This window comes from Canis aureus, chromosome 13 (genome assembly GCF_053574225.1).
Source record: "Canis aureus isolate CA01 chromosome 13, VMU_Caureus_v.1.0, whole genome shotgun sequence".
Taxonomy (NCBI): domain Eukaryota; kingdom Metazoa; phylum Chordata; class Mammalia; order Carnivora; family Canidae; genus Canis; species Canis aureus.
The window spans coordinates 69,206,782-69,230,603 of record NC_135623.1 but is presented as its reverse complement, the minus strand read 5'-3'; the positions used below and the strand labels follow the sequence as shown (position 1 = coordinate 69,230,603).

Sequence of the window (23,822 nt, the reverse complement as noted above, 5' to 3'; positions counted from 1 at the left end):
ATCGTATGGTTTTATAAATATTGTTAATAAAACCATTCTAAATAATCCATTGAATTTTGACCATTCTGAGTAATCCATTGGATGATAAACCATTGCATTATTATTTTAATATTTATTTGCGTACATGCCTTGTTGACAAGAAGATGTGAAAAGAACACGGCTCAAAGAATATAAGCTTTTAGTAAAACCCAAATCACCACCCTCATTTCTAATGATTGATTCTAATTGATTCTAATTTAACTTGGTGATTTTTCCACTTTGGACCACCAATACTAATGCTGAGCTGTGTAAAACAATGCAAACTAAGTGGAGATCTTAGCCCAGTAAGAACTTCTATTAAACAATCCTTAATAATGTTTTTTAGAAGTTTATTGGCTTAAAATTCAAAATAAGGCCCTTAGCTTTTTTCTTTTCTTCTCTCTTTTCTTTTCTTTTCTTTTCCTTTTCTTTTCTTTTCTTTCTTTTCTTTTCTTTTCTTTTTCTTTTCTTTTTCTTTTCTTTTTTTCTCTTTCTTTTCTTTTCTTTTCTTTTCTTTTCTTTCTTTTCTCTTTCTTTTCTCTTTTCTTTTCTTTTCTTTCTTTTCTTTTTTTTCTTTTCTTCTTTCTTTTCTTTTCTCTTTCTTTTCTTTTTTCTTTTCTGTAAGACAGAGTATTACCGGTACTAGATTGAGAACAAAGACCACAGAGGCAAATGCCTTATTGAGATGGTAATCTTATTATTTTTCCAGCATCCAATTACCTGGGGATGAAAACAGAAGATTGGTGCAGGAGTCACAGGATATTTATTTTGGCTCTTGGCTCACTCATCTTTGTCAATAGGCTCAGCAAATTCTGACAGATGGAGATTTAAACAGCTTTGAGCAAACTCAGGGGCATTTGAGCTCACTGTAATGGTGAACTCCAAGTTCTAGGTTTAGTATGGTTCATAAAGCTCCTTGCTTGAGGTTTCTGATCCCTCAGCTGAGTATTCTCAATATGTTAAACACTGGTCAGAAGCCAGGTGCTTATAGTCCGGGGTGTGGGACCCCTCGCCCCTTCCAGGATGGAAGCCCAGGCCTGAGCTCTTGGTCTCTGTACCATCTTTCTGTATTTTGGCTCCCTTGCATATCCATTTGTTTGTCTGTTGTTTGTTTGTTTTACTATTGCAAATAATCTTCCTTCAGGTTCTTTTTTAGACCCACTGCATTCCCTCAGTAGCTTCAGCTCAATTTATGGAGAGGAAATTATAAATCACGCTTCCACTGTACAACTTAACTGGAGATGAGGTCATCACAAAGTATAATAGGTGCAGGAGTTGAGGGTTGGGCTGAGAAAGAGGTTATCACAAGGTAGCCAAAGGGAGACTTTAGTCAAATGCCCTAACTAAGATATAATTTTGGAAAGTATTTCTCATTACTCAGTTTTAACCGACTTGGAATAATTATTTTATTGGAGTTCAAGCTCTGAGATTGTCAGCTTGTCTAGAAATCCTCAGCAGAGTATTTAAAAAATGTATACACACAAAAAAAGGAATAGATGAAAATTTATGAAAAAAAAATTGATTTACTTGAAAAAATATTGGGACTTTTGTAATTTCTGTAAGAACTGTTTTTGTAACATCTGATTTCTTCCCGTTTGAAAAAAAATGATTGACACTTTTAATAGAAGCCTAGCTCATCTTTCTTTTTAAAAGAACAAATATTTTCTGAATTCTTTTGAATTCAGCAATGCCAGAAAAATCAAAATATAAGTCTATTCAAGGTTACTTGAGAGGTAATCGTTCCTGAAATTGACACAAAAGATAAAGGTCTTTGTTTCTTTACTTGAGGTGAAGTCTATTTTGAGTGTATTGCTTCAGTAAGGCCTAGGAGCTGTTCTCCAATATAGCATCCATAGGACCACGGCAATAATTGTCTAAAATGGATGATACATTTGCTGGGCCGAAGTCAATAAATAATAATCATGTTTTAGAATTTAACATGGCATCGGTAATACCAACTCCCTGGGGACAACACACTGGGTGATTTTGGACTTTTTTTTTTCATATTTAGTCACATACTCCTTGGCAATTGAACTTAGTAATGGTGAGTTCTGGGCACCTGGTGGCTCAGCGGTTGAGCGTCTGTCTGCCTTCGGCTCAGGACATGACCCCAGGGTCCTGGGATCAAGTCCCATGTCAGGCTCCCCGCATGGAGCCTGCTTCTCCCTCTGCCTGTGTCTCTGCCTCTCTCTCTCTCTCTGTGTGTGTGTTTTGTGAATAAATAAATAAAATCTTTAAAAAAATGGTGAATTCCTTAGGAATTAACATTGTAAGAAACTGAGTGTGTGTGTGTGTGTGTGTGTGTGTTGAGGGAAAGCAAGCAGAAAGTTAACCATTTTGTACTAAAGCTCCCAACTCTGGCTACAGACATGCTACTTAAGTTGGTTTGGGATGAGATCCTGTGAATCTGAATTTTAAAAGCTCCTCAAGCGATTTTTATATGTAGGCGTAGTTGAGAACCACTATTGGATCTCTTCACACTGCTGCTTTTAAGTTCTTTTTATATTTTTATTTTTTATATATTTTTTTTTTATAAACTAGAAAAGTAGCATTCATGGAGAAGCATTTACTTTTTTGTTGCAACTTGAGAACATCACATTTTGTTTTCTCATTTTACTGCCATGTCTTATTTTTCTTTACTTTTCCATATTTGAGGCATTCTCTTACTTTCTCTTAATTAATAGTTGCTAATTCTAGTAGCTCCTTGTACATTTCAAAAGATCCAGCATTTCCGGACACCTCACCATGCTGATGTGTTCTATCTATTAGTATTTAGTATTTCATTACCCTGTGTCGCTGCCTCTGGATGCTTTGAGCGGAGATGATTTTATGTTGGAAGATCCACATTCTGAAATCCATGTGCACGGTTTCCGTTTGAACCGTTTCAGGGCAGCTTCCCTGTGGATCGTGCCTTTGGCTCAGGCTTGCCGACTTGACCAGGACCACAGCTCCAACATGTTAGCTGGTCACTGACAGGGACAAGCTCGTAGTAAACCCCTGCACATTAAAGGAAATCATGTGACGGGACTTTATCATAAAATCTCAGATTTGAAAGGAACTCAACAGCACACCTGATGCAAACTTGTGCACAACGTGAAGGTGCCTGATAAGGGATCATGTTCTATGAAACACGGGTCTGCATTTGTGGGGCGATCTGTCAGAAAGACTCTGGTTCTCACATCGATTTGGCTTCCAACACTCCCTGTTCCTACCCCCTCGGCGTATATTGAGGCACACAAGGCAAACTCTGTTGTCTTCCATTGTTGGGAAATAAGTGAATTCCTAGATTTTCACTTAAAATGGAGCAAGAATCTAAAAGACACCCTAATAGGTAGACTGTTACTTCATTTTAACAAAACCCAGTTACTGGCCTTTTAGAAGTTTTTTGTGTATATTTATTTAGATATGGACTTTGTAAAGAATATTCATCTTCACTGATGCGGAGACATTCAACATTGTGTTCATGGAAACCTGACCCTGTAATTTGCATTGATATTGAAGCATTAAGTCATATTTAATTAAACTATATAATTATGATATTAACTTATTGGAATAGACATTTGGAGCAAAAAAAGTGAAGTGATGGTAAACATAAAACTCAGCTGACAGAAATGAGAAAGTTTGGAGTCATTTATTAGTGTTAAGTGTTTAGCATGCTATGGACATCAGTTATTTCCCTGGAGATCAATCGAGGGTGAAATTCCAATATAATTGTCTTATTAACAACAACAAAAAAAAATTTGCTCAGGAGAAACTAACTAATATATTCTTCTTGTGTAAATATTACATTTGTGGTTAAATCTGATCACCAAATGAAGGTGAAATATAATTTCTTAACCAGTTGAATATGAACAAGTAGAAATAATCACTGAACTTTTATAATCCTAACATATTTTCTAGGAAAAAATCTGTGTAAAAATAAATTCTAATTATTTGGCTTTTCAATCCTGAATTTATATTATTCTCAGAATATTCTATATGTATCGATATAAAATGTTGAGCAGTTAGTGTTTTATATATACTTATTCATATTATTAGTGTATTTAAGTGCACACATAAAGGTAAGGGAAATACCCCTTTATATTTCTCATATCCACATCTTTTTGGCTTCCAGAGAATTTTCCTATAAGTGCACCACCCCGTGAACCATTCCAATGAATATGATCAACAGATGCTGAGACCAAATCCACTCAGTGTATCTTATGCAACATTTAATTAAGGCTAAAAATAAATAAATAAATAAATAAATAAATAAATAAATAAATAAATAATAATAATAATAATTAAGGCTAATAGCTAGGAAGCTCCAAGTAGAAGAATGAGGCCATTCTGTGTACAAAATCAACCTCAACAATGTCCCCCTTCCCCACTCTGGGGTCCTGGCCCAACCACCTGAACAAATCCCATAAACCATCAATTTACCTTGGCAATCTAGGTGGCTTTGTCTCAATTTTCTTTCTTAGTCCTTCTACTTGGCTTGAGGACTGAACCCAGAAATAGCAGGGTATGTTGGTGATTCCCCAGACCCCACTTGGCCTACAAGGAAGAATCTAGGACAAGTATCCAAAAACAACAACAACAACAAAACCCCAACCCTGATCAGTGAGTCAGGGGTGGCCTGGACGCCTTCTAGGAGCACGGTGGTATCATTGCTCACTTACTGCCAGTAAGAGCTACATTCTTCTGGAGACACAGATGGACAGGACATCAAATGTGACCTTCCAGCCACCTGGAAGACATTTGATTTTCCAATTGAATTAGAGTAATTGATTCTACTCCTTGGTTTTGGAATGATGCTTGCAAGCAGTCCGCTCAATCTGCCCTATTTTCTGAAGCTACCAACTGTTGGCATCCAGCCGTGTCGCTGAATGACTGAGGATGGAGGTGGGCAAGACGTCAGGAGGTACTGGCAGGTGCTTTGTGGGGTGGTTCGGGAGCTGGTGCCCCTTTCTCTTGCTGAAGGACTCATAGGGGAGGCAGAATGGAGAAGGAAATGTCTAGGCAAAGGAAAATACAGCAGTTAAACTTAAGGTACTTGTGGGGATCCATGGATGGCTTAGCGGTTGAGCGCTGCCTTTGGCCCAGGGCGTGACCCTGGGGTCCCGGGATCGAGTCCCACGTCGGCCTCCCTGCATGGAGCCTGCTTCTCCATCTGCATCTTTCTTTCTCTCTCTCTCTCTCTCTCTCTCTCTCTCTATGTCTATCATAAATAAACAAAAATAAATCTTTAACAAAATAAAAAAATGTACAGAAACACAGGAGATCTAAATGAATTTGTCCTCTAATACTACAAACAAACAAACAAAAAAACAAAACAACAGTAGCTCTACAGTGCCAGAAAAACTAGATTCTCCAATAAAAGTCATAGAAGGTGAAGAGGGTTACTACAAAATTATTATTATGGTAATTCACCTGGAAAATCTAATAGAATAAATCTAATCCTGTACGTATATATAAAATGGTTTCAAGATCTATAAAGGGGGGGTACCTGGATGGCTCAGTGGATTAAGCATGGCTTAATCGTGCTCTCAGGGTCCTGGGATCAAGCCCTGCTCAGCGAGGAGTCTGCTTCTCCCTCTCCTTCTGTCCAATCCCCTGCTCGCTCTGTCTCTCAAATAAATAAATAAAATCTTTTAAAAAATCTGTAAAGCAATTTCTGCAGGAAGACCTTCCCAAATCTCACTCACACCTTGTGAGATTCCAGCGCTCTTCTCTCAGTAATTAGTGGAGCTACAGCGAAAGAAAGAAAGAAAGAAAAAGAAAGAAAGAAAGAAAGAAAGAAAGAAAGAAAGAAAGAAAGAAAAAGAAAGAAAGAAGGAAGGAAGGAAGGAAGGAAGGAAGGAAGGAAGGAAGAGAAAGAAAAAAAATAAAATAAAAATAAAAAAATAAAAAATAAAAAGAAAGAAAGAAAGAAAGAAAAAAGAAAGAAGAAAGAAAGAAAGAAAGAAAGAAAGAAAGAAAGAAAGAAAAGAAAGAAAGAAGAAAAAGAAAGAAAAGAAAGAAAGAAAGAAAGAAGAAAGAAAGAAAGAAAGAAAGAAAGAAAGAAGAAAAAAAAAGTTGGGTTCCTTTCCTCCCCTCCCCAGCCCAATGTCAGTGGATCCACTGCTCAGTAGTCAATATGGAAGCGTTGAACTTTATGATATAGCTTGGAGGTGTGGGGGGTATTTAGTGGGGAATGTTCCTGGAATTTCTGTGCTGAAGAGATGGCCTGCAAGCTGTGAGATTGGTTCTCTGGGGCATTTGAGAAAATAGAGTGATCGTATAAGTAAATCTGTTTCTTGTTCTTGGAGAAAGTACTTAAACAAACATGGAAAATGGGAGGGTGGAAAGAATCCTGAGATGGTGGATTGGAACTAGAGGTCTCAGTATGAACTCATGTTGAGTTGTGTGTGTGTTTTATTAATTTTTTTAAAAAATAAGTATTAATATGTATGAATATATATATTAAGATATATATATATAGAGAGAGACACTTGGAATTAGTTGTAGATGTATTTGTATGCATGTGTATCCTAGAAGGATACTTATAATATTCAATAAATTATTGAATATTACTGTTTACTTATAATATTCAATAAGTTATTGACTTCTGTTTACTGTTTACTTAGAATATTCAATAAATTATTGACTTCTGACAGGTTAACTAGTTGGCTTCAGCTATATCCGTCTCACCTATCCTTGTTGTTTTTCCTTGTTATCTTCACCTTTCCTTTATAAACTCATTCCTCGTAACGTCTCAAGCACCCCAGTTCATGGGTCCAGCCTCTTTTCCATAGTCAACATTGCGTGATTCTTCTTCTCCAAAGGTGTGCGCTGAGCTGTAGGCTTAGATGCACATGGATTCCTGTAGTGAGTCCACAGATGACGCTTTGGAAGTTGTGTCTTCCCAAGTTACTCCCTCGGGTTTACTCAAGAAGAGGGCTTTACACCCTGGAAAAACTAAGTTCTGTGTGATTGTGTCTTTGGGTCAAAGCAAAGTGCATCGACTTTTCCCTGTCTTTCCCTTCCAGCACGTTCCAAAGTATATCGCTGCTACCAGTGCATAATAAAACTGTGTAGGGGCTACTGACCGTGAAGCATATATCTTGGCAATAAGAACAGTCCATAATTTTAAATAGGTTCATGGTATTTCTTAAGCATGTTAAACAGGAAATTTCCTCAAGCTTTATGTTCATTGAAAGAGTTAAGTTTTTAAAACTTAAACAACAAATAAATAAATAAATAAATAAATAAATAAATCATAAAACATAAAAATAAAATAAAACTTAAACTTAATAATAAAAACTTAAGTGTGTAAAGCCCACAGGCATTGAAATGTATGTCCAAGCTACCACCCCTTAGTATTTATATATTTATAGGATTGTTAAAATCATTGACAACAGTGAGGTCTTTCTTCCATCTTTTCACTTGTTAGCTAAATTTAACTTTCTGTCCTGAATCTTTCATCTCCTTGCATGTTCTTTTAAAATACATCCCTTGTTACTTATTGCTATTCTTTTTATTTATTAGTTTTTAAAGATTTATTTATTCATTTGAGAGTGAGAGAGCACAAGCACGCATGTGTGAATGGGAGGACAGAGGGGGAGAATCTTCAAGTAGACTCCCCACGAGGGAAGAGCCCCACGTGGGGTTTACTCCCGTGACCCATGCGATCATGACCTGAGCTGAAACCAAGAGTCAGCTGTTCACCTACTGAGCCACCCAGGTGCCCCTTATTGCCATTCTTTAAAAAAAAATTCACTTCCATTTATATCAAAATAATTTTTTCTCACATATCACCCTAATTTTTTGAAGTACTTGGTATAATAACTTTCTATTCTCATCCATTTCTTAATTATCTTTAACCACTCTGCACCCTCTGGAAAAGTCTGAGCTGTTATCTGTCAAAGCCCATATTTTATACTAACACAAATGATGAAAATAAAACTCAATAGTTAAAATGACTTCATTAATGTTATGTATATATTATATCAATCACCAAACAATGTGATTGAAACTATTACTGATAATTGAAAGCAACATTTGTCTGGAGTAATTTAAACAAGAATTTTGGTTTGATGACAAAATTGAGTAAAACCTGTAAAAAGGAGATAATTGTAAAGTAAGCACACCATATATATATATTTATTTTATTTATTTTATTTTATTTTATTTTATTTATTTTATTATTTTTTTGTTTTATTATTTATTTGACAGAGAGAGAAAGAGAGGACAAGCAGGGAGGGGGCAGAGGGAGAAGGAGAATGATGCTCCCTGCTGACCAGGGAGCCTGATATGGGGCTCCATCTCAGGACCCCGGGGGTCATGACCTGAGCAGACTTCAATGGATTGAGCCACCCAGGCACCCCTATATTTTTGATTCTTAAAGTTTTTATTTCTAAAAAAAAAAATTTATTTATTCATGAGAGACATACACAGAGAAGGAGAGAGAGAGAGGCAGAGACACAGGCAGAGGGAGAAGCAGGCTCCATGCGGGGAGCCCGACATGGGACTCGACCCTGGGACTCCAGGACCACGCGTTGGGCCGAAGGCAGGTGCTAAACCACTGAGCCACCCAGGGATCCCCTGATTCTTAAAGTCTTTAAATATATTACCAGATTTTGCAGTCTGAGGACACCTCTTTACAGCAACAGCGTAACAAGGAGGAAAATGCACAGATGAACACTGCATTGTGCACACAGATCACAGAGTCAGAGACCCTTGACAGCACATGATCTTAGAACTCGACTAGATAAGTTGTATGCTCAGGAGTCAGATTTCTTTATATGCATATATTCAGTCTCAGCTGAGGTGAGGAAGTATGCAATCTGGACATTCTTGGACTACATTGGATTGAATTGAGTTTAGCGCAGAATGTAGTATAACCATCCCATGCACAGACTCCAATACTCTTCAAAGAGAAACCACCGCAAACACAGTATTGCCTTAGTTCTGAGTCCGTAATCCATGTGTCCAGTCGCTTTCTCCTTGGCATGTCCTCATGGTGCACTACAAGATACTGTAAGGTCTGTGTCAAATGAGAAATTTCTTTTTGATATTGATATTGAATTCTTTTTTCTTATTGATATATTTTTGATATTTTGAGGTGCATTTAATTTGGGGAGAAAAATAAGATGTGTAATAATAATTCCTATTTAGAAAATTAGGAATATATTTATTCAAAGAATATACTACATCTAAGAGAATGTGTTCAGTAAAATAAGATTTAAATATATGTTTGTTGCCTTATGTTTTCCTGACTGTTCTGCCTAGTTGGATGGCCTAGTTGCCAACCAGTACAATATTTTAACTGGTTCATGACTACATGATAGGGATTATAAATTTGTTAACCTGGGTTAAAGAGTCCTTACTGTGCTCGTGTCATCTTATGTCAGGTTAAATTCATCTAGTCTTTATAATATCCAATTTATAGATGTCTGATAGAAACAGTTTGAAGAAAAAAAAAACAGTTTGAAGTGTAAAGAATAAGGGGAAATTTACTTGCTTACCATTTAGCCTTAAAGATTGCTTAAATTCAGGACTTTAACATTCTTAGGACTTTGTTGGTCCTTTTCTCATTTTGATTTTGCTTAATAGCATCTGTACTCACGTCTCTAGCGTTGTCCCAGTAAAGGATCTACCTCTCTTTCCTCAGCTCTGAATTAAATATAAGAAGTTGCCTCTAACCTGTCTCCTGTCACAGGACTTTGGCCCTGTGGTAAGGGTGGTTCGCTATGACATTTGTGTATGAAAATTAGTTTTCCAAAAGAGAGTCTCTGGTGAGAAAAGGAGACAGTTGCCCCAAATAAATGGGATGTTATTTCTTAATGAAAAGTAGAGTCACAAAAGGGAAAATAATGTGTAGTGTCCACTTCAGTTCATAAGGTTGCCGAAGGTTTTTGCTATGCCCCACTCCTTGCTTGCTATTTATGCTACCATAATAAGGTGATTATAATTGGCAAATCCCAATGAATGAATGGATTCAAGTCTAAATCAAGTCTTTTTTCCTCCTTTGGTTGTCTTTGCCTGGGAAACATCAGAGTAGCGATCAGAAAAACTCAAGTGGAGAACATGTGCTATGGGAGCTACGAGGAATTCTATTCATGAGCTCTCAGGTCGTGTCTAAGATATTGGTTGTCTAAGGTATTAAAGATATATAATGTAATATATTAGTCAATCCAAAGTAGATTAAAACAAACACTAAAATAAAGTGATTTATAACATTCCAAATTCCCAATTTATTCTTTTCAATTGAATCAAAATTTTTATCACTACAATAAGAGGCTGAACATTGTTGCTCTCTTTAGCTACTGCTAATTATATACTTGTTTTAAGTGAGAGGCACTGCTCTACAGTAGTACTCCAATCCCATTTGTAGCCATGCATTTTTGATCAGTTGCCTGTTTTCTAAATTTCACTTGAAAGACTTATTTGTAAAACATATACCTATCTTACCTCATTGATCAAAATATAATGCATCAAAACTGCTTAACACGATGTTTGACCCACAGGAAGACCACAGTGAAAGTTCATTTATAAACTGTATTTTGTTATTTTTGCTGATTTGTTTTTTTCAGGATTTTTTTTTCTGGATAGTTTAAGTAGTTATGGCAAGTAGTTTATACCTACGATTGTTTTTATCTTATATGCATTACTCTAATGAATGACCAAGAAAAAAATTCCTAAGGAAATATGGACAGATCTTGAGATTTAGTTAGTTATTCATTGTCTTCACTGTCAGGCCAGAACCTAAACCAGGACACTATTGACATTTGAGGTCAAATGCCAGCAGCAATCCCTCCCTCACAATTGTGACAAACAAAAATGTTTTCAGATTCCCCCAGGGGCAAAATCACCCCGAGAACCTCTAATGTAAGCCCTACAATAAGGCCGTGGTGATTGCATCTTTTAAAAATCTGTAGTCACAGCCTGTCCCAGGGTTTATTACCCTGATGGTTGGAGTCTTTTCTATGAGCAGATCAGATCTCCCCTATAATGAGGTCATATTTTCTTCTTTGTTCCTGTGATTAAACAAATGACTTTAACTTACTTTCTCGGACAAGTGTCAACTTTGACCAATGAAAAATCATTTGGGGGCTTGCTATTCACAATAACTCCCAACTTAAGTATTCTCAATACCAAGGTCTTAGATAATCAGGAATGCATTAATCATGTCTTTCCTTACAAAATTTCCATTTTTTTGGTAATTATAAACTAATGAGGGTGCCCTTTATGTGATATTTTAGTTCACTTATACCTTTATAAATATTTCAGCTTTGTGATAATTAAGTAAATTGAATGTCATTAATTAGAAATCCAATCAGGGGATGTAGCTAAAAAAAATATTTTTAAATAGTACTTTTAATGTCCTAAAATTGAGTAAAATTCTTCACAATGATGTTTTTTCTTCAAAATCAATCCATAAATAAATAAGATTAAATAGTTTTCTGATTATAGGAAGCTAGATTCTTATAACTATAAACATGGAGTGGATTTGCTATCCTTCTGATTCTGTTGGTCTTCACAGAAATTTACACAGAAAACAAAGTGTTTGGTAGAATCATTATGAAAAAGAAATTGTCTTATTTATTAAATAATTCTTTTTCAAAGCTATAATTTCATCATATGCAAATTGAGACAGCTTTGAACATTCTTGTTCTATCAAAGAAAGCTATCTAAAAGGTAGAACTTTTTTTAACTAGCAACTCATGTATTTTTGTTGTTCATTCCATTTTTTGAGCTTTCATTTTCTTTAAATAAAAAAAAAACACTTAAGTCACATTTAGAATGTAAATGAGTATGGCATAACAGACGTTTGAAGGGAGCTAACATATTTTCAAATTTTAAAATTCAATATTAGCAATAATTAATATTGACTTTTGGCTTTGCTCACATACCATTTATAAATGTTTTTGAATTTTTCTTAAATTATGTCATGAGTCAGAATTTGATGAGATATGGGGTTCTGGAATATTTTTTGGGGGTTTCTGGAATATTAAGCTAAAAGAAGTTACAGTAAAGAAGTATTGCATTTGAAGTCTCAGTTTTGTATGACTTATCTGGCTGCCATTAAAATGCTAGTAATTTCTTATCTATTTGTACTTTTGATCAACCATTGGGCATTTTAATCACATTTAAAATTCACTATGATTTTACAAACCAAAATCATTTCCTTCATTTACTGAAACATCAAATAATAAAAAATAATGATTTCTTTGAAAGAGTTTGTTCCTCCAAAACAACCCACTAAGTCACTACAAATACATTCCACGTGTAATAATTTTAACTCATTTGTTGAAAGGCTAGTTATGAATTTTGCTTGTCCATTAGAAAGTTATTTGACAAAGAAAAAAATGTACAGATATGAGTAATCTGATTAGTCATTGGATGTATTCAGTCCTTCTTAGTATCAGCTGAAGCTGAATTAAATTAGTCATTGGTGCATTTGTCGATTGGAGCCAGAAAGTCTGCCCTACTTAATTTTAAAATAATTTGCACTGAGTAAATTTATGGACAGAGGCACTAAAGAAATCACATTACTTCAGAATTAGCAAGATCTATTTCCTGTAGACTAGGAGGGTAATTGTTGCCTCTTAAAAGATGGAGTAGGTTTACAACTTTTAAATCATGTCCAACCATGCAGTTATGAAATAATTAACCATGAGTTAAGGATACTCAGGATTAAAACGCTACGAAAGGTACTATTTACAAAGAAAATCAAAACGAAATTCAGCTAACCTGAAGAAAACAAAACGGAACTTCATGTGCCATAATAATGTTGGCTGGCTGGTTTCATTGAGACTCTGTTGGCATCTTAGAGCCCCGTCCGTGGTAGCTGCTGCTTTAGGGAAAAAACCACCCGTTTGATTCTTAACACTCTGTAGATTCACTGTTATTATTCCAGTTATTCATATGAGAAAATCAAAGCTGAGAACGTCTAAGAAACTAAGTCCAAGTGCCACACTTCAGAATTAGTTGGTGCTCCTAGACGTGAAATCAGGTATAACGCGCTGCATTCCATACTGTTGTTACTCACCTGTCTTTTCCGTACCACGTGTACTAGAATCACCAGCGCGCTATTGTCCCTTTCTTGACTTTCTATTGATATAACTAAATGTCTCTAAATATATATATTTTTTTCTCTTTCTATACAGTGCAAACTAGAGTATCAGGCATGTGTCTTAGGAAAACAGCTCTCAGTCAACTGCGAAGGACGCTGCCCGTGTCCTCCAGATAAGCCCACAGGTCCAAGCAGAAGGGTTAAGAGAGGTAAGTGATGAAAACTTATCTGCAGTGTTAGGGTCATTTTTGTCAATAAAATGTTTTGCAGTAGATGTTGCCATCAAATACAAAATGAGGGTTCCTATCCGACAGTAATCATGGTGTACATGTAGGGTTTTCGTTTTTGTTTTCTTTTGTTTTTAATCTCAAGCTTTGTAGCAAGTAATAGTTTTCTACAGATTTCTATTTATCTTGATAGTAACAGTCGGATGCTTCTTTTCTACATGTTCACCATATATAAGAAACCTAAAGCAATACCTTCTATAAATTATTGTGTCTAAAATGTGTTGACATTCCTTTTTGTTCTTTTGGGAGAAAATCAGCGGTAAAGTAGTAAGTGATAAAGTAGTTTGATCGGATGTGAAACTAGTCAGTACAAACGTTTTATCTATTTATTTATTTTTTATTTATTTATTTTTTTAGTACAAACGTTTTAAAATGAAAATGTCTACCCCACATATTCTGTGTGTGTATGTGTGTGTGTGTATCTCATACTGGAATGATTTCATAAATTAAAGTTTCTTTTGGTTAGGCCTAGAGTCCTTAAATCTTTCTTTTTATGGGCTTTTTGTCTAATAATATAATAATGAAATACATTTAACTTCCCATGTGCTGTTGTATGATTTGACCTTATGTATATTATTTATTATAGTTTACACGGTGTTACTTAACATGTTTGAGGTACCCTTGATGCCTTTAAAAATATCTCTATGGCTGTTTGTTTCAGTTCTTTAGGTAAGGAAGGAAATGTAGGGAATAGATGTTCCTTTGGTCAAAGATCCATTTTATAGGGCATTATCTATATCTTTAGCTATAGGTAAGGAAGGAAATGTAGGGAATAGGTGTTCCTTTGGTCAGAGATCCATTCTATAGGGGATTATTGTCAACATCTATCATGTATTTTATTACCATGTGAATCTCATAACTTAATAGTCGTTATTGTGTGTCCTTAATGCAAAGAATTGGGTGTTGCCTTCTTTTATGAAAAGCACAGATATTGATTTTCAGATACAAAAAAATCTTAGTTATTATGAAGTCTCATATAATACGTATTTTCTTAAGCGTGGCATACTTGATATTCCATGTTATAGTACCGTGATTAATATTTTGTCAGAGATAAAGGGTTGTCTTAAAAGTTTTTCTCTAAAATCCGGTTAGTTAACATCCAGCGTAATATTAGTTTCGGGTGTACAATATAGTGATCATAAAACTTTTGAACTTTAATCATGCCACTTATATTGGTCTTTACTCATTAGGTAATATTTAGGAGAATTTAAACATAAAAACCTGTGTTATCATATCACCTTTAAGAAGACAGCGAAGCCAATTTGAATACTCAAAAGTCAATTGATTTGCAAATTCATGGTAAGCTGGTCCTGGGATGGAGGCAGTGTGCGCCCAGGGGGGTGGTGGAAGGAAAGGCCTGGGCTGCCTCCCAAGAGGCCCTTCCTGAAGCCTCACGTTGGTCCCTTCGGCCAGCCTGTGGTCGGGGTCAGGCCTTGCTTCCTCCGGGCCTGCCCACCCCAGGCCCCAGGCCACTGCTTCTAGCACAGTCCGAATAAGGCTGTTCAGCAAGACCTTGACTATATCAATCAGCCCCAAAAAGCTGAGAGCTAATTAGAGTCTCCCTTCAAGTGAACAACTGCAGGGTCCCTGCCTTCCTCCAGCCCCCTCCCTGTGTGCATGACTGAAGACCTGTTCCTCTGAAAGTCGCTCCAGGCCCAAAGCAAACCCCACCTGGGTGCTCAGTGCTCAGTGTCCCAGGCTCCTTGTCTTCAGTGGAGCCTCTTAGGGAATCTCTGAAGGGCACCGTGGCCAGTGGGTCCCTCTGCACCGCCCGCCCCACCAGGTGTCTCCCGGACAGGCTTCTCCGCTCTGAACTGGCTCCTGCACGAGGAGTCCTGTGTGGAGTGGACCGGTGTGCCCGGGCCTCCCACCAACCCGCCGACCGCACGGGGACCGGATGTGCTTTAGGTGGAGGGGACACGCGTGAGCAGAGGGGCCCGTGGGAATGAACAGTGCTCGGCCTCAGCTGCCCCCCTCTCTGCACCGTGATTGCCCCGACCCGGCCACAAGGAAACGTCCTTGAAGTCGTGTGGTCGGGGGAGAAAAGGTCATTTGTGTTCAACTGCGTGTGGGAAGAGTTTAAAACGACCCCGTTCTGAGGCACTGTCAGGGCACAGCGAGTGCAGGGTGTCCTGTGCTGCTGTGCAAGAGCAGGACAGGACACTGTGCAAGTGGTTTGTCCGCCGAGCCGAAGGCCTGGACACCTGGGGCCGAAAACTTGGTCCAGTGCCCTTCGGCTGTGTCACCTGCTGCTCACACGGGAGGCGCGTGTGCCCCAGGCCGACCCGGCGCAGGGGGCTCCCCCTCCACAGCTTCTCGGTTTAGACAAAGGGAAGGAAGGAACTACCGGCGATGGGGTGACTTGCACCTCGTCCCCACCTCCCTGCATTTGAGGCCAGGTGGACGCCACCTTATGTGTTCTCTGCGTTAAAGCAGAGTAAATTCCCCAAAGCCACGTGTAGGATGTAAGAACTAATAAAATTCATTTCCTTTACGAAGTAGAAAAATTAATTTCTCCTCCGTTCTCCTAACGTAGACGATAACGGATTTGCATAAACTGGTCCAAGTATATGCATCCGAGCAACAAAGATTTTTGAATGGCTTACATTTTTTGAAATTCCAGATTCTGAAAGTAGGCAGGTAAATAAGCATGGCCCGTCTTCAATCAGTAGCTAAAACATACATTTCCTTTAATCTCAAGTTGGACTGTTCTAATCCCCCCCAAATACTTTTCAAAAATGATTATATGTTCTATATGGCTATTATGGTTTTCTTTTTTTTTTAAGATTTTATTTATTTATTCATGATAGACATAGAGAGAGAGAGGCAGAGACCCAGGCAGAGGGAGAAGCAGGCTCCATGCAGGGAGCCTGATGTGGGACTCGATCCCAATACCCCGGGATCACACCCTGGGCCAAAGGCAGGCGCCAAACCGCTGAGCCACCCAGGGATCCCCTGGTTTTCTATATCGAATCTCTTAAAAATTCATTAATTTTAAATATGACTCTAATGCTTTTTACTCTGACCCCAGTATCCGAATAAACACCCTCACACACCTCCATAATTTGACATCTTGAATTGGAGAGGAGACAGCAACAGAATTGGCGGAGAACTCACAAAGAGATGTCAACATTACCAAAAAGATAAAAGAACATGTGTTGATGAGGCCGTGGAGGAAGGGGAACCCTTGTAAGCTGTTGGCGGGAATGTAAGTTGGTGCAGTCACTGTGGGAAACAGCAGGGAGCTTCCTCTAACCTTAAACAGAGAACTACCATCCGACCTGAACACCGCTTCTGGGTAGGTACCCAGGGAAGTGAAATCAGCACCTCGAGGGGACGCCTGCATGTCCACGCTCACTACAGCATCATTTATAAGATCTGGGACCGATCCAGGTGTTCAGTGAGGATGGGTAGAGGAACCGTGTCCCCTGGTATTCCATCCTGTGTATGTACTAGAACACAAGACTCTGCCAAGTGCAGCAACGTGGAGGAGCCGGGACAGCACTGTGCAGCTGCCGTCGCCCAGAAGAAGAAAGAGAGACACTGGGTTATCCCTGTTTCATGCAGAATCTAAAAAAAAAAAAAAAAAAAAAAAGTTGAATGCATAGAACCAGAGACGAGAACAGTGGTTGCCAAGGGCGAGGGATGGGGGAAGTGGGCGAGAAGTTGGTCGTAGGGTGCAAAGCCACAGCGAGGGAGGCCGAATGAAGCCTAGAGGCCCAAGGTACCACATGGCGCCTGGGGTCACTAACGCCATCGTGAATATTCCAGACCTGCCAAGAGCATAGATGTCAGGGTTTCACCACACGTACACGCGCGCAAAATGTCCACGATGCAGGACACTAGCTTGGCGACCGAGGACACTAGCTTGCCTGCATGGTTGTTAGAATGCTACTCACAAATACCGGTTTGGGTTTTCTGGTCCTGTGGGTCACAGGCTCCACGACCTGCATTCTTTTGCACAGCTCAAGTTTCCTTTTATCAGAAACTAGGAATCTTGTAATTCCATCTGTTTCTCTTTCTGCTTCGTTTTCTAAGAGGATCAGAATTAAACAGGTGGCCGGTCACAGTAGCTGGCAGCCTGCGCATACGCTGCTTGCTTCTGATTCTGATTGTGTGTGTGTGTGTGTGTGTGTGCAGATCTCACAGAATTTCTCTCTGTATTAGGTGGCATTATCCTATGGAGTACCAGAATTTATTTTTTTAAGGATTTATTTATTTATTCCTGAGAGACACAGAGAGAGAGGCAGAGACACAGGCTGAGGGAGATGCAGGCTCCAGGCAGGGAGCCCGACGTGGGACTCGATCCCGGGACCCCAGGGTCACACCATGAGCCAAAGGCAGATGTTCAACTGCTGAGCCCCCCCAGGCATCCCTGGGATAGCATGATTTATTGGCTAGAAGTACAGACTCTAGAATAGTTCCGCCCTGGGTGTGACCTTTGGCATTATATTTAAACTTAGGAGTCTTAGTTTTTTTCGTCTGTGAAATAGAACATATATAGATTGTTAAGACTTATGGATGTATTTCCTCAAATTAAACCATCTTTGGATTTCTATTTCATTTTAATTGATGACACTTGTTAAATGCTGTTGAATTCTAATGAATCATGTAATTTTTCATACCTTGAATATCACTTTAAATTTTATGTTTTATGCTTTTTTATCAGATTGGGTACAAAGTACTTAGACAGTTTTCATATCTTTATAATATTTATGCACTGGAAATCAGCTGTGCATTGAGAGTTTGGCATAACTCAGCAGTTGAATTCTGTGGCCTAGAGGCTATTATTGGTTATTTTCTTTGATAAATCTTTCACATTCTTTTCATAGTTACTGGCCTTCGCAGTCTTTGTGTGTGTGTGTGTGTGTGTGTGTGTGCGCACACATGCATGTATCTTTTTCATACAATTATGCTAATTTATATTTTTTCAAATAAATGCTTATTTAGATTTTAAATATATTAACCTTAGTTGTCCAGGATATTATCTCTGTTAACTAAAAACACCCTTTCTAATCATTTATGATCTTCAGGAAAGTTATATATATTTTTTTTAACTACAACCCTAAACACATTTGCTATCACCTGACTTTATTCCTTCATTCTTTTTTTTTTTTTTAATTTTATTTATTTATGATAGTCACATAGAGAGAGAGAGAGAGGCAGAGACATAGGCAGAGGGAGAAGCAGGCTCCATGCACCGGGAGCCTGACGTGGGATTCGATCCAGGGTCTCCAGGATCGCGCCCTGGGCCAAAGGCAGGCGCCAAACCGCTGCGCCACCCAGGGATCCCTATTCCTTCATTCTTTTAGCAATTACAATCTTGTGGAGTTTATTTAAAGATCTCGAATTCTTCAGTAGTTGCTTTTTGTTACTTAGCTTATATCAGAATTTGTGTGTATTAGTGTTAATTTGACACTATAGGACTAGAAAGTTGGAAGAAAGCAGTTTTGATTCATATGCTGTTGCCAAAGGCAACATAAAAACATATTTTTCGAACGTTGAGCCTTGATACCAGCCACACATCTGTGAGCACAACGGGTTTAACAACAAAATACAAGGGCGTTGCTCTTGGTTTTGTTCTTGGTGGGACCAGCGTGAGGCACAGGGTACAGAAGACATTGTTCCGAGTCCCTCTTGTATCAGAGCCCCTTTTGCCCATGCACGTCATGTGTGATCATTCAACAACAGAAACAAAGCAGCCTTTCTTTTAACGAGAGACAGCTCATCCAAGGCTGACCGAAATGTTTTTAAATTCGTGTGAGGAGCTACAGGTTTGTAAAGTCTTCAGTTGCCTCTTGACCTGCTAAACTAAAGAAACTAATAGGTTGGTTTCATCCACAAAAACACAAAATATGGGGATGAGTTCTGTGTGATGACACAGTCATTTTTTTCTCTATTCACTTCATTGCTCTGGATCCTGTGGAGCCCTATTAAGAAACATAATTTCCTTAATTATTGTGCTATGATTATAAATGAATTTAGTTAAAGAATGAACATTGAGTAAGAACTTATTTATGCCTTCTTCCAGTTGGCAAAAAAATTAGTGTTAACATTTATTTCTCATATGGACTTTAAAAAATCCCCTATACGGTGGAATGAATTTTCAATAGAAAACGTGTTAACATCAGTGTATTAATGTGCTCTTAGAACATTCATACTTGTCCTTGAAAAATAATATTCATAAATAATAAGTTCTTCCATAATTTTACTTTATCAGATTCATAGAAAAAGAGAATTATATAAAATTATTAGGAAGCATTCAACGATAATTTAGAGTAAAAATGAGCTTAATCTTTTAGAATATTTGAAAGATGTTTCTGGATTAACATTAATATTTGTTCAAAACAACATAAGCTAGAAAGGAACTTTTTAAAATTTATTTTTAATTGGAATATATGTGATACATGACACTAGAAATTTAAATTTATACATAAATTATAAATTGCAAATACATAATTATTTATAAATTATAAATTAAATTTGTATGTAAATTTAAATATAAATGTAAAGTGTATACATGTATATTTGATCACTCATATTGTAACGTGATTGCCATTGTAGTGATAATTAGCACCTATCATGTTGCATAATTATTTCTTTTCAGTGGTTAGAATCATTAAGTTCTAGTTTCTTAGCACATTTGATTATTATAATACAATATTGTTCTCTATTTACTATACTGCAAGTTAGATCTCTAGGACTCATTTATTCTTCATTTCAAGTTTGTACCCCTGAACAACATATATCCTGTTGCCCCACCCCTCATCACCTGGTAACCATCAATTTACTCTGTTTTACGAATTTGACTTTTTTCGATTTCACAAATAAGTGAGATCATACAGTATTTGTCCTCCTCTGTATGACTTATGTCGCTTAGCATAAAATGCACTCAAGGCCCATCCGTGTTGTTGCATGTGGCAGGATGCTCTTCTTTCTTCTGGCTATAAATATATACACTGCTTCTCTTATGTAGTATAGTTGACAATAAGATATTAGTTTATGGTGTATAACATAGTGATCCCACATTTCTATAAGCTCAACAAAAAATGCAGCTACCTTCTGTCACCATTACAATATCATTGACCATATTTGAAAAGGGATGGCGTTAGATGTGGAAATCAATTTTTTTGTATGTTACTATTTAGGTCATTGATTTCAAATTTTACACAAATAGTTTATTTTCTGTATAAAATTATTATAGGATTAATATTTTTCTTCCCTACAAATTCTAGCTATTTTTTTTTATCTTGAGTTTATGCAGTTGTACATTATCAAGTATAAAAGCGGGGATGGACCTGAATTAGTTCTTACGCCACCGAAGTACATAGTCTTTGTTTAACTCCTTTCAAGGGTATGTCTAACCGTTATTTGAAAATAATTCTTTAGAACATATAAGAACTCTTTTTAAAAGCAGGAGTGATAGTCACAATATTTAACAAGTTTGAAATGGGCTTCAACAAGTCAGAATTGACACAAGACCAATGAGAATCAATGTCCACTGTGATATAGTCCGACATCGCTTAGAGCTAAATGTTAGAGACACAAAAGATGAAGTCTGACACTGAACATTTCTGGATTCAAAATGGATATGTTGAGGTTGTTAGGAGTTTGATATTTGCCAACCCTTTTCCTGACATTCAAATGGTAAAATGTATACATTTCTATGTGTATATGTGTGTGTGTACATTTCTTGAAAGGGCAAATAAGATTGCACTAAATAGAGGGATACTGTTATCCAATCTGTCTCTGCACTTGAACCTTTATTTTACTGGTCTCATCTTCTTAATACTTTCGAGATTTAAATCCTAACCCAGAAATCACATTCCATTCAAGCTTAGTGCAAGGAAAAAAAAATAAGTAATAATTGAATAATCACAAATTAAGATATAAATCATGCTATTTCCAGTAATACACATGCCAACTGTTCCCCTGTCCACACAATATGTATCTAAAAGTAAAATCTGCCCATTATTAAACAATGTTGTTTTCCACCAATATTGAAAATAATGTAAGACTATATTTGCAATTCCAATTCTAGTACAGAATTATGATTTTTCAAAATATGGAAGTGAGGAAATTTGCTTTTTATTTAGAATATCTCCTGAGAAATTTCTCTGTAAGTAAAGAAATCATAAAATATATTTAAAGTTAGCATCACATATTCTGAATAGTCTTTTGGAATAATATTTCAGAGTTTAAATTATAGTTTCTTTATGTAGCTTACTAGCTTTTTCCAAAACTTTCAATGAGTTACCAGGATCCTGATGATAATTTTAAGCCTCAAAATAACTAAGGAAAGCAAAGTCAATGAAGTATTTATATATATTCCCATAAAAAATTGATTTCGTATTTTGGAAGATAGAGAAAAAATAGACCATCAAATTTAGATGTATATATTTTGTAGAAGAAATCATGAAGCCAGATTGAATTAAAAACCAACTATAAATATATATATATATATATATATATATATATATTCTTTTTCTGTAGAATATATTTAGAATAAGTAATTTAGTTCAACTGAAGATACTGTGTATATTACCCTATATTTCTTTATTTGCTGATGCTACTTTTAACATTTTTGATGAATTACTATTAATGAATTTACTGAATGAGTTACTTTATCTTAGAAATAGAATAGGTTCTGTTAATTATTAATCAAATTATGTTACTTTACAAATATCTAAAACGAGAAAAAAAACATAATGCAATTGTGTGACTGATGTTTCTTTTCACAAGCTTAAAAATGTAGAATAAGCCTATATATTTTTTAAATTTCAAAACACAAAACTAAAATATTTCATTGTATTCTATATACTTCCACAACTAATTTTAAAAGTGTGTTTTGAAGGTCCTCATGGTTTTTGTGGTTTTTAAATTACAGTGTATCTTTTCACTATTTGATTAGTTTATTTGGAAATCATAGTTTAAAAGATCATGAATAGTGAATAACAAAGAAATAATATTTTGAATAAATATTTGGACAAATCAGTCTACAAAGATTTTCAATGAATTCAACATGTAAAGAAGAGGTTATATTTGGATTTTTAAACATTGAAATAAGAATGTGTGAAGGCTAATTACGACAGTGCAAGAATGGAAAAGCAAGGGCAGTTGGGAGGTTTCCAGTAATTGAGGCTTGAGAGGATAGTAATCAAGTATTAGGGATAAGAAGCAGATGATGGATTCAAAAATATTTTAGAAGCAAAATGGTCAGAATTTGCTGATTGATTGAATTTAGGGAAGGTGATGTGGCCAGGAGTCAGTGACAACTCTTGAGAGGATTATGATGATAAAACCAAGATGGAAAATTATAAAACTATCTGGTTTAGAAGGGAAAATCCGTAAGTCCATTATGAGACACCGTATGTTTAAAAAGTCCATCCAAATGTAGACATATTTGTGTTTACCCATCCGAGGGAGAGATATGGCTTGAAAGAAACACTAAAGACCTATGGAGGTGCAAAAAGTAAGAGGTCTGGAAAACACTGATGTACACAGGCCTCTAAGAAAAAGAGGAATCTATGCAGTGTCTAATGGGGTGAAGATGAGAATCTGGAAGGAACGGTGTCCCAGAAACTGTGGAATTCCGCATTGGAAGAAATAATGAACTTGACTCCCAAATTTAGGAGGAATGTTCTGCGATATGAAGCTTAAGAAATTATCATAGACTTTGGCGATTAGAATATCAGCAGTGGTTGTAGAAAGAGCAACTTCAGCATAATGGCAGTTGAATGAAAGGAGGCAGACAGATTACTTGGTGTCCACAGCTGGTATTCAATAAATGTTTGTTCCTTCTACTACTACTCATTTCCCATTCCCAATATATAATCCATTCCAGTCAATCTGTGAAGTTGGAAGGACACAATAAATATGTAGAATGTGAAGCAAAATAGTAAAAATAATATAAATAAAATAAATATATATAAAAATAAAATAAAAATATAAAATATAATATATATCTGACATATATATGTGCAAGGTACTTTGCCTCTGTCATTTCATTTACACCTCACAACACGTAGGGATACAAGTTGAACACAAGAGGAAACTGAAGGATATAAAGCTAATGGATATATCCAACTTAAAATACAGCGTATCTCATTTTATTGCAGTTTGCTTTATTGTACTTTGCAGATATCACATTTTTTAGATTGAAGATTTGGGGCAGCCCTATGTCGAGCAAGTGTATTTGTGCTATTTTTCTAAAATCATCTAGTCTCTATGTCACATATTGGTTATTCTCATAGTATTTCAAAATCTTACATTATTGTTATATTTGATAGGATTATTTGCGTTCAGTGGTCTTTGGTATTACTACCATAATTATTTTGGGGTACCACAAATACATTTACATGCGCCCACATACAATGGTGAACTTAAGTGTTGTGCATGTTTTGACTGTTCCGCTGACTGTCTCAGGTCCCTCTCTCCTTGAGCCTCCCCCTTTCCTAAGACACAACAATGTTGAAATT

General features: G+C 36.6%; 1 protein-coding gene across 3 annotated transcripts in view; it reads left to right on the top strand.

Moving 5' to 3' along the window:
* Positions 1-23,822, top strand: part of SPOCK3 (SPARC (osteonectin), cwcv and kazal like domains proteoglycan 3) — a 407,633-nt gene that overhangs the window by 266,228 nt on the left and 117,583 nt on the right. For all 3 annotated transcript variants that reach the window (XM_077846573.1, XM_077846575.1, XM_077846574.1), the window contains one exon: positions 13,152-13,266. In XM_077846573.1, coding sequence (XP_077702699.1) covers positions 13,152-13,266 — 115 coding nt within the window. The remainder of the gene's footprint in view (positions 1-13,151; positions 13,267-23,822) is intronic.